At 48.4% G+C, this 17,459-nt stretch overlaps 1 protein-coding gene across 1 annotated transcript; it reads right to left on the bottom strand.

Moving 5' to 3' along the window:
- Positions 1-1,846: 1,846 nt before the first annotated feature.
- BJ212DRAFT_1485279 (uncharacterized protein) lies at positions 1,847-5,378 on the bottom strand (the record flags this gene model as incomplete). Its single annotated transcript, XM_041340954.1, has 9 exons — positions 1,847-2,975; positions 3,032-3,113; positions 3,183-3,579; positions 3,650-4,218; positions 4,278-4,599; positions 4,653-4,932; positions 4,986-5,158; positions 5,216-5,281; positions 5,349-5,378. The coding sequence occupies 9 exons, from the start codon at positions 5,376-5,378 to the stop codon at positions 1,847-1,849; spliced, it is 3,048 nt and encodes a 1,015-aa protein (XP_041188379.1).
- Positions 5,379-17,459: the final 12,081 nt, after the last annotated feature.

Here is a 17,459-nt window from a genome sequence, read left to right as displayed (position 1 = left end):
TGCGATCGACGTCAACGATGCGTCTGATTGGACCTTGCCTTCGGCTAATACTTTTGGGTTCACATGAGGCATGATATTCATTTTCCTTTTGCATTCTTGGTCTAAACTTTAAATTAGCGAGCTTAATGGCTCCAGGGTCGTGCTCGAGAAGGCGCTCGACCATAACTCAATTCTGCAAGATGTTGAGGCTCCCTGTATTGAAATGGAACCAACGACCAGGTACCTCTGTCGACGTAAAATACCAGGGATTTTGCGAATAGGAACTTTCCGAACGCATCTAGAATCTCCATCTCCAATTGTATTGAAATTTAGTTCGTCGCGGTTACGAGGAAATCCCCATGGAGGGGTCGCTTGGTTTTGAGGTCTCTTCTTGCCTGCTTTGTGATAATTGATCATCATTGAATAGATCGTCATGTGTTATTTCTCGGACTCAATCTAGAACTAGCTTGTCCTTACCCGGCTCACGCTTCTCCAAAGAAAGGCTCTTGATAGATAGATAGAATGTTCTTTAACTACCAACCCCATCCAATAGAACAAGGTACGAGGTGCGCATCATATCGATCCGGTACCCCAACGATCGAAATTCTCCCCAGTGGACGTCGCCGTTCTCGAGATCCCCGCCTGCTTAGACTGCTGAGCGTTGACAAACACTTCAACTTGTATTTGTCCAATCTCCAATCGCCCGGACCGGTTGCATGCGAGGTTCAATGTTTGACCGTGACCTCCGTGATGAACACAGCCAGACGCGCGTGCGTTCCTCTATTCGCAGTTGGTCGTACATACTTTTTTCAGTTCTGTAATGTCTTAGTTGCGTCGGCGGAGGGCAACTCGTGTACTCTGAATTTGGTATACCCCTGGAATGAGAATTGAAGGGTGAACGTGTGCCGTACTGATTCGTCGCTTCAAGGTAATGCACTGTTACAGAAACATTAACCACCACCACAAGATTGGCGTACCTGAAACGATAAGCCCGTCTAGAACACCAACTCCACAAAACGATAGAGGCACGAGAACCTCCCAAACTGCCAAGCTTACCACCAGCCTGCGCTCAAACTAAAACCAGTAGATAGATATAACCATCTCCATTGGGGGGCTTGATCCGCGAAGCCCTTCGCGATGTTATGTACGTAGGTCGTAAGTGAGTAAGTATACAAACGACGACTGATGAAAAACTGCTAAACGAGGAGTTATCTTCCAAAAATATATCCGGGTGGGAAGCTGGTGGGTTTGGAAGACGGCGGCAATCTCCAGGATGGAGGGTAGAGAAACGAGGGCGAAAGAGTACAATGGAGCGGGTAAAAGAGAGAAACGTAAGGAAAGGAATACAAGGAAGTGGGAGAGTACGTGGTACAATGAAACAGATTGACTGGTGAACCCTGATCCCAAGTCACTAACAAAGCCAACGAGACTCGCGTGTGGAGTCGATTACAATGTAGAAAGCACCGATACACAATGGAGATGAATTGCGTGAAACTGGAATGACTCTATGAGTCTAAGCTGCGCGAGCGCCTTGAGCGAGCGTGCCGGAGTGTAGATGGCGAGATACAAAGATGATGAGAGAAAATGATTGCAAGATGGATGACGACGGTAGGAACCAAGGTCAACGAGAAAACACGAGCAAAGGAAGGCCATGTGATGTGTAAACTCTACGTTTGCAAATGGAGAAATTAGACGAGCGAGAAATATCGTGAGATGGCGTGGGATCATGTCAATGCGTTCAAAGAGTCGTGCGTCGGATGAAGAATGAAATGCCGATTGCGATGCAGAGGATGACGAGGGCAGACAGACGAAAAGGCGTTCGAGACGGAACGAGCGCAAGACGTAGAACGTTGTAACATGCAACCGCCTAGTACTGCTGCATGTTGCCCGTCTCGTAGTACTCCCCTTGCCCATATTCGTACCCGTGCTGCACCTGCTCGCCTTCCTGCGGAAGAATCATCGGTGGATGCAAATAGGTCGCAAAGAGACTCTCTTCCTCCTGCGGAAGCATCATTGGCGGGTGCAGGAAATCCATCCCATGTCCATGCCCACCACGTCCGTGCCCGTGCCCATGTGCATGTCCGTCAGAGACTCCAACAGCATCAGGCAACATTGGAGGATGCACGAATTGTGGGCTGCGATCAGCGCCGCCGTTGCTAGAGTGGTGCCAGAACGCGTTGTTACCGTTCCCTCGGAACACGGTGTAGGGACTGAAGAAAGGGAAGTCCATGCTGCTACGCCGCGAAGACGAAGTGGTGCCTGCACTCGTCGCACCAGAGCCCGTCGTGAAACTGTCCCCTCCATAAGATGAGTAAGAAACCGCGCTGCTAGGAGGCTCTGACACACTGTCAGTGCTCATACGACGGCGCTTGGCAGTACGCCCAGTGGTGCTAGAGTTCAAGTTGGCGTTTGTGGTAGTATTGACATTATTGTTAGGGACGTTGCTGGCACCATTGGTATTTGGAGAAGCGTTAGACGAAGACGCGTTGGAACCCGCTTCCCCGTCAACACAGTCGACTCCAGAAAACGGTAACGCCTCGTTTGTGCCACCACTGACGCCAGTCATACTGGGCGGCACCCAATTCTGACTGAGATAGTCCGGGTGGTACGGCCCAGGGAAGGGGTTATACACCGCGTAGGTGTCACCCAACGCACCCATTAACTCACTGCTGCCCCCCATACCCGTACCCACCATGCCTGCGCCCGCGCCCATCCCCGCACTCATGCTGTGCGAGGCAACAGGCTGTGTCGTGCTGTCTGGTGCCAGGATTGGGGACGGCGACGGCGTAGGACGACGCGAGACGCCTGGAGACGCCGATGGCGTCTGTGTTTGAGAAGGCGTCTCGGAGGGAGTACCTGGCGTGTTAGAAGCGTTGGGGGTGTCGGTGAGGGAGGAGCGCTGCGCACGAGCGTCGTGTCGAGAACGCTTGCGAATGATATCGGATTTCATACTAATGGGACGAGCGGAGCCGTGGAGCTTATAGTAAAGGCCGCATCTATATGTATATAGCATTTAGTACGCATTTGGTAGGAACAAGAAATGAGAACTCACGCATTGCAAACGGTCTTGCCTTCGTCGTCCTTCCTCCACAAAGGGGTTGCAGTTGTGTGGCAGTTATAGCACTGCGCGCTGCCTGTAGACACAGTTAATATATGTTCAAGTATACCGAAATCCCACGCAATCGAAATAGAATCAGACTTACCAATGATTTCCACGACTTCGCCCCTGCCTGCACCTAATCCCATGCCCGCAGTAGCAGTCGCAGTGATAGTAGCACTAGCAGTCGCAGTGACACTTGGGCCGGCGCCCGAACTCGAACTCACGCCAGCACCAGCAACTTTAACTGAGCTTGCAGCAGTGGCATTCGCATTGACACCTGCACTCGGACCCGCACCCGAACTCACATTCGCAATGGCACTTGCAGCTGCCGCACTTACACCGGGACTCACCGCCTCCACAACCGGTGTCGCAGCAGCAGAGGAAGGTGGTGGCGCCGCAATCGAGGCCAACGTAGATAACGCAGATGCCAAAGACGACACACCACCGCGTCGTCCTTCTCCATGACTAGCACGCATGGACTTTGGACGCGGACGTTTATGCTGTCAAAGAGAAAGAGAAATGAGATGTTCACTCAACAAAGCCATACGAAGTATATAGACGATGACTCACCAATTTGCAATAAAGACCACAAGCGTTACAATTCAACTCGTCATTCAAGCCCCTTCTCCATAGCGGGGTATGGGTAGCGCCGCAGTTACTACACTCAGCCTTGACGCCGCCGGGAGCAGTAAGTGTTGCTTTTCCTCCCGGTGCAGCGCCTCCAAGGGTGAGAAGGGGATTAAGACTTGTCGCGGTAGCGGAAGCAGGTACCGTCGCGGTTGCAATATGTTTCACGGTCGCAGCAGCAGAGTGCTTGAGAGCAGATGCCGACGGGGCAGCAGACGAGGGACTCTTTACGCTTCCAGAAGCACGACGTCCAGCTTTAGTCTTCTTAGTGGCAGAGGTTTGCACAGTCAGTACAGGACGGTTAGTTGGCGTCTTGCCGGAGCGGTCCTTGCCGCGAGTGCGCGGGTGCGATTGTGTGTGAGTGTGAGTGTGAGAAGGAACCTGCGGGACTGGGAACGGATCAGGAATGGCTGGCTGTGGTTGTTGCTGCTGACGAGAGTCGCTCATCAAGACGTCTTGCTCGGGAGAAGCTACAGCTGCAGAAGACCCGCCAAGGAGGGCTCGCCCTCGGGCTGGATGGGGATAATGTTGCTGTTGTTGTTGTATTCGTCGTACCGCATGACGACGTCACATTCGTCATTCCCGTCCTCTTTCGTATCGTCTGGCTGAGAAATGGGAGCGTCGGCCATTCGGTCGTCTTCACCATCGTACTCCTCGCCCAGAAGCTCGTCTAGGGGGAGTTCGATAGTCGGACGGAAAATGCTAAAGCCGGTTGCGCAGCCGCCACTGACGCCTTCGCCATAGCTCATAGGGTTAGATAGGGTAGGGGTGGAGTAGAGGAGAGCAGTTGGGCCGAACGAAGTGCTAAAAATAGGAGGGAAATGAAGTTTTTCGTACGAGGCCACGAATTTTTCGTAAGATGAGTCGTGCGTAGCAGAGGAAGAAACACCATTCTGATTGGATGCGGGGTCGGAAGAAGTGTGGTTAGTGCTAGAGGTTCCGTCACCTCTCCTGCGCCTGCGACCCTCTCTGAACTCGGCGCTAGGCCTGAGGTCTGGCTTGGTGGGGGTGGAGCCTTCACCAGAGAAGGTATAGGATGAAGAGAGGTCGCGGGGAACGAACCGGGAGGAGCGTCGATACTGAATGTAAACTGCATTCGCTTAATAGTACCGGGCCGGGCGTTTTGGGAAGCCTCTCGGGAACGTTCGCGTTCGACAGCTCGTTGACGGATGAGGTCAGTTGAAGCGTTTCGTTTGAAGTCAGGTGCCTCGAGAGATTCAATAGCGCTACGAAAAGTGATGAGTGTAAAATGCTGCGGGAGGAGTGAAAGGAAACATACCGGCCCTTCTCCTTGTCGAGTTTGTCACCCATGTTCTTTGACAACTTCTTGAATTCGCGTTTGGACTTTGCATTGTCGGTGTCGACCATTAAGTTCTGCAAGTGCCAAAGTCGCCAAGAAAGATTCTCGAGGCGTTGGCCCTGCTCGAGATATGATGCCACTTTGGTGCATACCTATGAAAGGGGTTAGTGTCAAGATTAAATGAGATTAGATACGGTGAAGATAAGTACCTTCCAAGTTTTTGTGAGTGACTCGGTGTCGCTCAAGTTGCTAAAAGCAACAAAAGACTTGTTACCCTATACACAGGAATGAAGTTAATGTTAGCGCTTTGAGGAAACAAAAAATGAATAAGAGGGTGATGACCTTGAACTTGAGGTTGACTATGGACGGCATGGACTGATGAAGGTCCAGAGGAACAACGAGGCAAGTAAACGTTAAGTTTGAGTGTGCTTGATCAGAGTATAAGAAGACTTTGATTGGAACGGGGAACCCAGGCGTAAAAGTCTGATGGGCCGCTTTGCTTACGAGATCGTTTCGCTTACTTAGTAGCACGAGGCCCATCAAATATTTCATTTCGTAAAAAATTTATGATTGTTGTTATTTTTTTTTTGACCCCCCTGCGATCGTACCGGGTATCCGTGCCTCAACAACGTGTCCCAAGTGAACGCAAATTTGCATTATAACTGTTCGAACATTGTAATTGCATACGACCGCCTTTACCCGACCATCTCACCGCGTTAAATTTCGACGAGCAGACTTCGTCTTCTTTCAAGTCAAAATGGATACCTAGTTTAGCATACCTGCCTCATGTTTTTCACGATGTATTTCATCTCCTCCACAACAAACCCAATCTCAACGCCCTATACCCTGCAATCCCGGTTCCCCGGACGACTTGATCCTTAATTAAACGAATACTGCACAGCATCAGGTATACGTTCATTTTAGGTAATACCCCTGTCGTTCAACCAACCGACCTAAAAAGGACACAAGTCGTTTTGCCTCGAGGCCATCCCGCGGTCATTTCGCTCAATGTCCCCCAAAAATCACCTTCACACATGAGCCCCACCGTGCCGCACAGCGCCCGGTCCTTCTCTTCTCCACTCCCACTCTTTGCCGCCGGCCGATTTTACCCGCGTCCACACTCACTCATTCATCCTCCGTTCTTCTTTCGGCCGTCAATTTCATCCATGATGTACCGAGTCCATCTATATGATGGTTGTTCAGTACTCTGTCACTGATTACCGTCGTCCCACTAGCATTTTATTCTCGCCCCGTGACCTTCTCACGTAGTTTCTGCATTTGCACTTTTCGCTAGAAGTCATCCCACCCTCCAAGTATGGAGATCGAACGACAGAGGGGAAGCTACGTCGTACCCTTCCGCTCCCACACGTTTGTCTTCCGCCACTCGTGAGCAATTGTCTATCTTCATCGCCACTCTGATATTTTTCGGACGGAACAAGCAGTCTCTGGAATGTTCAACCATTTCCACCGCACCAATGCCAGTGCACTTTCCCCTCATACGTACGACGATCTCGGCCCTCCTGTTTTTATGAACCGCGATCACAATACCTGTGGGGGAACGCCCATCCTCCTTTCATAAACAGTACTGCCACTGTCAGGGCATCCCAATATCTCATATGGGACTCCGATCCTACATAACGTCCATCACTCGCCACGGGACCTGAACCATGCGACCCTTCAAGCTCCACCATTCGTAACTCCTCCTACGCAAGAATCGTCACTTGGGAACCTCACTACCAAATCAGTCATCGACTGACACGTACATATGTGGAGTAGTACGACCAGCTGAGTTCATGTACCATCAATATACGGCATAGGCTCTTCGCTCGGCCGCTGGTAAGTTGCCATTCTTTTGAGTTTGCTTATCGTTGTTCCAAAGACGTACGTTCAGGTAGTCTTACGAGTTAACGCCAAGTCGCTTAATTACAGGCTTTAATCACTTAACTCGAAACTTGTTTGCTCTCCCTCTCATATTATTCACCTGGCATATCCCATATTTCTTTCGTGTGAAATATAATAAAACATGTAGATTCAAGTTTGAGTTCTTTGTTTCGAACTGAAAGGGAACTCGAACTTGAATCTAACGCCGACACCAAAGTGAACAGTATAACGCGCTCACCATTACTGCCCGCCCAATCATGTATTCGATGTCACCACCACCATACGCCCGGGCCGACTCGTCATTAAACTCCACTATCACGAGCTTACGACTATCAAGGTCCAGCCTAATCCCAACGAGCTAGGCTTCCCCAACGCAAGCATTACGATCAAGTACTCCACAACTACAAAGTGAGTTACATCGATCTCTCATAAAGCCTCGATCGGGATCGATGTACTGCGGAATTTACACGCTTCATTAACGTACATACCTTATGTTCATCTCAGCGGTCATTAGATAGGGGGACACCATGAATATAAGTAGACGTTGTTGTATCTTTTTCTCGTAGATCATGAATGAGTGTTCGCCGCTGGTGCTTCCAAGGTCTAGAACCAAGAGCATCAACAACGTCGTCTATACTTGGTTAAATCGTCGCGCCACTGTACCTGCAGACGCGGATAAAGAACGCATATGCTAGACTAGTGAATGCCTCACCACTGTGTATATATGGGGCACAAGGAGACAGACTATCTGTGTCGTTCATTAACATAGACGCTCATTTTCGGGTACGCAATTGTTCCACCCGTCGTTGACGGTGCTTAGCTACTTCATGGTCTCAGATACGGGTTCAAGATCCTACCTCGAGCCAAGCCCTTGGAGCTCGAAGAATCACCAGCGCGTGGTTCAACGCCCAGAATTTTATCTTCATGCGTCTTGGAACGCCATTCATCACACGCGAGTCAACGCTCATAACCTCATGTCCGGATACGAAGAACCCAAGAAGTCAGTCAGTCAAGGACTCCGCATGTACAGCACAAATCATTCGAAGAACGGTGTTTTGTAAACAGTAGCTGTTCTCACCAGAAGAATCAGGGATTAAAGTTAGAGCCATTGCGGTAACGTTGAAGTTGAACAAGTGCGCATAAACGCCAGCTGTTAAATGTAATATGCACGCCTGCGTACCTCCGCTATGACTCGGATGTTAGACGAATATCATAATGAACAGACCCATCAGTAAATCTGTCAAGGATAACAGCCCTTAGCGTGCGTGTGATCTGTCCATTCGAAAGACGTTACTCGCGTACGATTGACTGTTCGTGCGAGTGAGCCACTTGCAGATGAAGAATCATAAGTACGAAAAACACGTGAAGGGATCATTCACATGATTCGTAGTTCCTCATACGGACACGTCTATTGGTCGTAAGTCATGAGCCGTAATCAGGGGCATGAGCAAACGAGAATTTGTGCGTACGTGATTGGACCCTGCGTCCGCAAATGAGGGACATCGTACGTTATGGCGGGCAGCTGCGTTGCCGATGGATTTTAGCACGGGTCACCGGTGAGGAGATGCAAGTAACCCCCCCACACGCCCAAATAGTAAAAAGGCCAGCAGCAGCAGCAGCACGCCAACGCTCGGACCCAAATACTGACAATGGAACACGCCTCAGCATGGCGCAATTTGAGTTCAGCCCATAATATGTAAATACATAGTCAAATCTTGACCGTTTGAAGGTTGTCGAAACAAGACTCCAACGAAGGTGTGAATGGCGGGATGAAAGGTAGTATGCTGTGTCCGTTGTAGTTACGCCATGGTTACACCGATATTATGATCATGAGAAGGTTTAACAAAAGGAATAGTGACGGAGTTAGGAGCCGAAGGTTGTACCATGTTGTGCTGTGCTGGTGCGGGCGGCGGGTAATATATTCTTTGCTCGGACATAGAACCTTGTAAGGACCTGTGGTGTAGTCCCATGTGAGACTGTACGTGGTCCTGGGTCCGGAGCACGTCTCCCGTGCTGGTCGGGCAATGTAACTTTCACAAGAATCGGAACTTGTCCCCTTATATATGCGTCAAGGGCCAAGGGACAGAACGTGGCATGACACGCTCTGCGTTCAGCGCTTTGCGGCATTTCGAACATTGCCGGATGGTCCGTCCGAGGATGAGCCGCTATAGCAGATACTGGAAAGGCAACCACGACGTAGTAGACACAGAAATAGACACGTACTTTGAAGAACCGTGACACCAAAGGTACAATGATATTAAGTTTAATCAAATGTATTGCTGTGAGTTGCAATTGGTTGTGAGCATGAATTGCAGCAACTGGTCGACGAATCAAAAGACGAGCAGATCATTCTGGAAAGCAAGTTGGAGGTTTTCGGGTTAGTCACGTGGTATTACATCATCCAACTTCAAGTTTGTTGAGCGCTTGTCCCGTACCCTCAGCTGTGAACTGAAATTCATTCTCGACATACTCGACCTCAATTATTTTTTTCGAGGGGAATGACAATCGGCGTGCATTTCCTATCCACATAAAGACTGACGGCGCTTCGACTCGGAAGAACCCTATCATGACCAAGAAGGCGGGCCCTTTATGGATTGTTGAATAGAAGGATATTGACGCCGACACTGTCAACCTATGGAGAGTGAGTTATCCACCGTGACCTGGCACATTGATGCTGATATGAAATGAAAATTGAGCTGGCAAACCTGATGGTCAAGGTGCTAGTTCATTTCAAGCTCGATAAATCATCGACCCAACCGTCCCAGGTGTTCGAGGGTTAGAAATATTCATATTATAGTGTAAGGTTTTCTGTGAGGTGAGTATATCCGTTACCAGTAATAGCTAATATAGTTGTCATTTCTAGTATCTTCTCACCACCAGCCGCCCCTCCTAATATCGAACACATCGAAGTCAACTTCAACTGCTTGGTCTTCAGCAATGGCCCTAGCCATATTTTCTTGGTCGATTGCAATCATTGAGATCATCGATACACTCAGAAGATTGATCAAGGATGAGGTAAGGGCATGCACCTTTTTCTAAACAAAACGCTCACTACCCTTTGAAGACATAGCACTATTTGAGGCGTACTCCCAGCTTTCTATGCTAGTTCTTTCGTTAGTGTATGAGAATGCGTACTCTGTTGATATAATGTCCGGCAAAGGCCGACACCGACATTTAGGATGTGAGAAACGTATGTAGGAGCAATTGGGGCCAGGCGAATTATGAGTTATTGATTGCACCCTGCGTTGGCATTTTCGGTGCGTTTGATGACGAGCTCCCTCTTGGATTCTAAGTGATGCACACACTTTTGATGATCTAGATGACGGCAGTATGGTATTCTGGAATGCTTCCTGCTTTGCGGCGAAACATCAATAATCTTGTCCTCCACAGCTTGCGATGGTTGTTACTCGCGATTATTTTACTCAATGCTTTCTCTATCTTCACCAACAATGAGCACCTGCATATTTTTGTCTTACCGCGACTTACCAACATTGAATCGTCCGTCAATATAGCTCCTGTCTCCTCCATTCTGATCACTATCTTATTTGGTCTAGTCCTACTAGCGTCAAACATTCCGACTGCGAATCAACATCACGCGTACCTCAAGAATGTCACAGACACTCCGTCTTCTGGCAGAATGCCACCCTCATTTTCTACGGAGTAGGGTGAGATTGAGTGCCTTTGCAGTTGTCCTTACCCTTTTCTGGTTACACTTCTCGAGCCTATCTTTGCTTATTTCCTGGATTTTTGCCAGAAACATGGATCGACGAAGATAGCTGGCTTATTCGGGAGGTCTAGGATCACCATAAAGTGCTTAGCCATGCACCATTAAGAGTGTGTGACCGGTACGCATATTCATGGATGTGCTTGACTTCTATGGTTCGACCCTCTATCCTCGTCATTTGATGGTCGGAAAGTTCGTGACGGTGATAATGGCGGGGAGGAATGAGACGGGAGACCGCGGTGCCGATCCGTTTCTGGAGGCAATTTGCCATTACCTCGAGTTTCTTGAACAGTCTTCATTATGAGACTGTGCAACTCCGATCTGTCGTTCCCTGTCTCCATATCATCGGATTCAGTAAGTCGATCTGGCATTCTCAGAATACTTCATTGACCAGAACAGGCGTCTACATTAGTATCACTGGCTCCGTTTTACTGGAAAGATCCAGTTTGATGTTTGTCTCAGTCATCTCACTGTTGTGATATTCAACAGACCCTCCTATCCCAAGTCCCTCGCATTACCTCCAGCCTCTTGATGCACAAACAAATTGTACCTCAGCTCCTCTAACGACCAAGTCTACCCACGGCACCAACAGTCCACATAAGCCTCCGCACCCACGGGAGGGTACAAGCTCTCACTACATCACCCTCTCAGCATCCACCCGCAGGATTTTATCACGAGCGGCCCACGCCAGCGCCCACGTACGAACAGTTAGCATACATCCAGTTCGTACCGCTCAGCCAACACCCGTTGCCATCAGCTCGACAACAGGCTTCTTCGTGTTTTTCTTCTTGATTAGATGTGTCAGCACCCGTAGCTGGGAATATAGGCGCGCCAGGCGGATTGGGAGGGTTATACTTACCTGCCGCTTCTGCTATCATAGCATGGTACATCGAAGGGACAACAGAGGAAGAAAATGTAGAGTGGGTTGGCAGTATTATTTCGGATGGTACTAACAGTTGGTATGTTTCCCTGCAATTCATCTTCTGCTATCTTGTAAGGTTGACTTGACTGTGCTTCCACGTGCGGCTTATGAAGGCAGTCACAGGATATTTCAGCGTGACGCGACTGCAAATTGATGCGCTGACTGCCGACAGCTCCTCAACCCCTTGTGCCCGCATGACTCAATGCCGTTTGAAAGATCGAGAATTTGTTCGTGTTTTAAATCGCACACCGTGATCTTAACACTTAGCGGTAAATGACACGGCAAGCTCTCACGTAGGATTCAGTCATTAGACTGATTAAAGAGGCAAGTATTTCTTACGGCCCTCTTTAGATGCTCTCGTTTGTTTACAAGACACGCTGAAATGGCAACGGCGATAAGGTCCAACTGAAGACCTCAACATAAGTGACATCAAACGTCGCAAATTTCTGCTTGGACCTGATGCAGAAATCTTGCAAGTCGACTTCTCCTTTGTTCCACGACAGCATCATCTCTCAGTCCCTTGAAAATATTCATTTAGACTCCAGAGCATGATGTGGCGGTCGATAAACTTATTGTTTATTGAAACTGTGAATAATAGCGTTCCAACTGTAGGCCTTGGGATGCACAGAGTGCATATCCTCAACGTATGAGAAAAAGGATATCCACCATTGACTTAGAGCTGAGCTTCAGGAACACCAAATCGAAAGGACTCAGATCATGACTCACCACGACCACGGGCAGTTTCAACCTAGGGAGCATGACAGCAGAAGTGAAAACATTTAACGTAAGACCTAGGAAAGAACAGCTTGCATGAATGGGATGAAAAGCGGAACATTAGATAAGTACTCACAATCTTCACTTGTCGGAATAATTCCTTTCTTAGTTAATGACCCCTGTTGGGGGCGGGCTGGACCATAGGCAACCGCACTGTGTTCACCTTCATAAGGAGCCAATAGTTTAGGGACCTGAAAGTGAAGGCTCCCGATGCTGCGTGCATTCAATCCATTGCTTAAGTGTTGATTGTGTGGTCATACTCACGGGGGTCGAGCAAATGGAATACCTAAGAACTGTGCTGTATCATCAAAGAATATGCCAGTGAATATCACATCATCCAACTTCATGAATGGTGCAAGATGTTGGAAGAGCTGTTGCGTCTGAGATGTGCAATAGATTGGGCGGGACAGCACAAGAAAAGCCAAAAACATAGCTGACACCAGAAGAAATTGTGAAGAGGATATGATGCAGCTTGGTTCCAATTACTTTTCAGGTGCACTTGGGGCAATTGATGGTACCCACATTGCATGCTGCCCATCTGCAGCAGAACGGCAACTATCATGAAACTGCAAAGGTGGTGTCAGCCAAAATTGTCTTGCTTGCTGTTCCTTCAATCTCCAGTTCCAGTATGTCCTCAGTGGTTGGGACGGATCAACATCAGACTCAACACTCTACAATAATGCCCGGCTCACAGACCTATATATTCCAGAAGGGAGATATTATCTCGCAGATGCTGGGTTTGGGATATGCGACTCACTCCTTGTCCCATACTGAGGTGTTCGGTACCATCTGGCTGAATGGGGGTGAGCTGCAGTTCGGTGAGTGATATATGACTCACTGTAGTGTCTTCTCAACGCTGTGACAGGCCAAAAACATCAAAAGAAATTTATAATCTCCGGCATGCTCAAGCTTGTAATGCTATTGAGAGAATATTCGGGGTGCTCAAGAGGCAGTTCATGATACTGGTACACCCACCAGAGTATAGTATGTCAACGCAAGCTCACATCCCCCCAGCCCTATGTGCAATCCATAATTTTATTCGCATTCACGATCCGACAGAAATAGAAGAATTTGCTGATGAAGACATTGTTGACTGCGATCCAGGCGAGTCTAGAGGTGACCTTGCAGAGGGACCAGCTGACCATGAAGAGAGGCAGTGGGCGACTGAAGACAGAGATCATATCGCAGTCACCATGTGGGAGGACTACCATAGGATTTATTGCGCTCGTCAGAATACATGAATAGAGACCTACAATACTAGTATTTGAATCTACAGAACCTGCTGGTTAATATGTTTGATTTTTCTATCAACAAAAGACTTCCTTGGACTGTCATCTGTCATGACCATATATGCATCAGCTGCGCTGACATCCATCTGAAATGCTTCAATGAGCGCTGCCATACTATCATTGTCAAGATGCTTTTCTAGCTCCTGTGTGCATCGCATGGCCACCTGTTTGTGCTGAGGTGACAGTATAATAGATGGGCTTGAAGTGTGTGATTGCGACAAGGCTTGGAAGATGTCGCTGAATGCTGAAAATTGGTCATTGATTGCATAGAGTGCCCCCGCTGATCCGCTAATCTGACAGTGTTTTGATGGTGGACCAGAGCCTGTAGTACCAGATCCAGAGGCAGTGAGGGAGGGTGTTGAAGACTGGGTAGATATGAACTTGCGCTTGACCATGGTTCTGACAGGAGTCACCTCCCAAGGAATAATATCATCTTCATTGTCGTCCTCAGCCACTACCTCTCTCTCAGCAACCATTTTTCCTTTGTCACTGACCATTCCTGCTACTCGCTCCTGGTGTTACAGTAACGGCTGCCCCCCTACTATTTTCCTTCCTTCTTTCGTTGTATTATGTCATGACCGCACTTAACTGTGCCATCATTAGACTTCCTTTGTTACATCTGTGTATTACAGCACGACCGCCTCATGCCATCGTTAGCTGACATCATTTCTCTTATCTCTGACTCGTCTCGATGACGTCATTCTTCTTATCTCTGACTCATCTCGATGACGTCATTCTTCTTATCTCTGACTCATCTTGATGACGCGTACGTACCGGCCCTAAACTAGGTCTTACCTATATAAGCAGGGTCTTGTACTTAGCTAAACTTCACTTTAATCTACTAGGTTTCACCCAGAACTTCCTTTACTTAGGACCTCCAATCCTAAGTATCTGATATCGATATTCAAGTCGGAGACACTCTCTCTAACTTGTCTTAAAGACCCTTACATTTGTGAGGTTCCGATCCGGCTTTAGACATCACTCTTATCGAGTGTCTATTGTCGAGCCTATCCTAGTCGACCTACGGTTTACCGTAACAAAAGATTAAAGTCACTCCTACGACCCTCCTCATCAAGGAGGTTACAGAACCAAGAAGAAGAACTCAGTGAGAGGACGAGTAACGTCCCCCTGAAACCGAAACATCACTCGACGAGAACGTCAGGATGTCTACAGCAGCCACTTCCCCAGAATTGAAAGCCGGAGCCCCATCTACCTATGATGGAAGTCCCTCCCAGGCCCTACGATGGTTGTATGCAGTTAAGGCGTACTTCGCACTTAACGCTACGATCTATAACACCGACGATAAGAAGGTCATCACTGCCCTTGCTTATATGACCGAAGGAAGCGCTATGGGCTGGGCGCTGACCTTCTACACTGAAGTCGAGAACTCCGTCGCTAAGACTTACGGAACTTTCGCGAACTTTGAAACCAAGTTCAAAGAAGCCTTCATACCAGCAGATGCCGTAGGAACCGCCATGAATAAACTCTGTACATTGAAGCAGACAGGCGATCTCACATCCTATATCGCCAGCTTCAAAACGCTTGCTGCACAAGCGTCTGTAAAACAGGACGCTGTTCTTATCACATTCCTCAACAATGGACTGAAGAAGGGAATCGTAAACTCCGTCTACCAAATGGAAACCATTCCTGTAGATTTCGACAAATATGTCGCCGCCGTCATCAGGCTGGATAGTAACTATCAAAGAGGGGCTGCGTACCGATCAAATCATCGTACCACCACCAGACTGTCGGGACAACGTTATGTTCCTAGACCCTCCATCGATCGGCATGATCCAAACGCTATGGAGGTAGACCGACTTACTGAAGTCGAGAGAACCGAGCACATGAAGAAAGGACTTTGCTTCACGTGCCACCAGAAAGGGCATATGACCAAAGCGTGCCCACAGAAGAAGAAGATCCCTGTTCACAGAGAAGAGATGAGCGACAGCGAAGAAGAAGACACGACAATCCGTCGTCTCGCCGAGGATTTTTAATGTGGAAGATGGGATCGACGTCTGTATCTTCCGATGTACCCATAAGACTTGTACAGAGCATAGGAATAAGAAAGGAACTCCGTGTTCCCATTTCTCTGATCTCCAAGACTCGTCTAAAAACCGTTGAAACAACAGCAGTTGTTGACTCTGGCGCCGCCGGAACCTTTATCTCAGAAGAATTCGTCAGGACTCACAACATTCGAACGCATAAACTATCAAAACCATTTCGGGTTACGACCGTGGATGGGAGTTATGCGAAAGGAGGCACTATCACACGATATTGCGTCCTCATCGTCAAAATAGACGACCGATCAATGATCGGGAAGTTTAACATCACACGACTAGGTCGACGTGATCAGATTTTACTCGGGATCCCTTGGTTACGCGCTATGGACCCAGTAATTCGATGGAAGGCGGAAACGCTAGAGCTCTCCAGAACGGAGAAAAGCGATCAGATTGAGGAGGAAGTCGACAAAGAAAGGAGGAAGAACAGACTACCTCCTCTCTTTTGTCGAAAGCAAACCGGAAAAGAACCAACCCCAGTTGTAGTGCTGCCGAAGGCGCCTCCTAGGGAAGAAGTTGAAAAGCAACCACTGCACGCCACGGTAGAAGAAATCGATGATGAAGAAGTAATCCCATTAGCGCCACCCCCCAAGCTAGACCCTATACCTAACAACGATGACGACTCCTTTGACACAAAGGATGACGTATGGACGACCGATTACGCACCAACTGTACGGGAGATCTCCACCTACCATCTAGAGGATGACGAATTTTTAGTTGAATACCCCGCCGACGCCTCAGAACTCCGGGTGATCACCAACGTCTCACTTGACACACCATTAACGAAAGACGGGACTAGCATCGCAGAGCAACGACCCAAGATCACCCCACTGACACCACCGACCGAATACATGAAGATAAGCAACAAAGCTCAGCAGTTCGCACAAGCTGCCGGGCTCGAACAGAAGAAGAAATCATTTGAGGAACTCGTCCCTCTTATCTCCACGACTTCGCCGATATCTTCGCAAAAGATGGACTGAATCAACTACCGCCGGAGCGGCCCGGGATAGACCATCGTATAGAAACCAAGCCAGGTTTCATCCCTAAAATGTCCAAGGTGTACCTGCTATCTGAAAAGGAGCGGACAGCGGTTAAGGCATTCATTGACGAAAATGTTCAAAAAGGGTTTATCTCCGAATCAAAGTCACCGCAAGCCAGTGGTTTCTTTTTCGTAGGAAAGAAGAGCGGAGACCTTTGTCCTTGCCAAGACTATCGGTACATTAATGAATGGACTGTTAAGAACGCCTATCCGCTCCCATTACCACTCTCCCTGGTCGCTCGGTTACATGGTGCCAAGTATTTTACGAAGATGGACGTCCGATCTGGATACAATAACATCCGTATTCATCCAGAGGACCGATGGAAAGCCGCTTTTACTACGGAATATGGACTTTTCGAGCCTAACGTCATGTTTTTCGGTCTCTGCAACTCTCCGGCCACTTTTCAGGCGTACATGAACAGGACGTTCCAACAAGAAATTAATGAAGGATGGCTCGTTATATACATGGACGACATCCTCATATTTTCCAACGACCTTACTTCCCATCATGAACGTACCCGACACATTCTGGAAAGAATTCGACAAGAAAAGCTTTTCCTTAAACCAGAAAAGTGCATGTTTGACGCTAAGGAAGTGGAGTACCTCGGAATGATCATTCGTCCTGGATGTGTAGCAATGGACGATGCTAAAACCAACGGTATTCGGGATTGGCCCGCCCCCACTTCGGTAAAAGACGTCTGGTCTTTCTTGGGTTTTTGCAACTTCTACCGAAACTTCATTTCCCATTACTCCGACATTGCCAGACC

This window comes from Suillus subaureus, assembly GCF_016647635.1.
Source record: "Suillus subaureus strain MN1 chromosome Unknown BJ212scaffold_40, whole genome shotgun sequence".
NCBI classification, from domain to species: domain Eukaryota; kingdom Fungi; phylum Basidiomycota; class Agaricomycetes; order Boletales; family Suillaceae; genus Suillus; species Suillus subaureus.
Note: the sequence above shows the minus strand (reverse complement) of the source record. Positions and strands in the feature narration are given on the sequence as shown.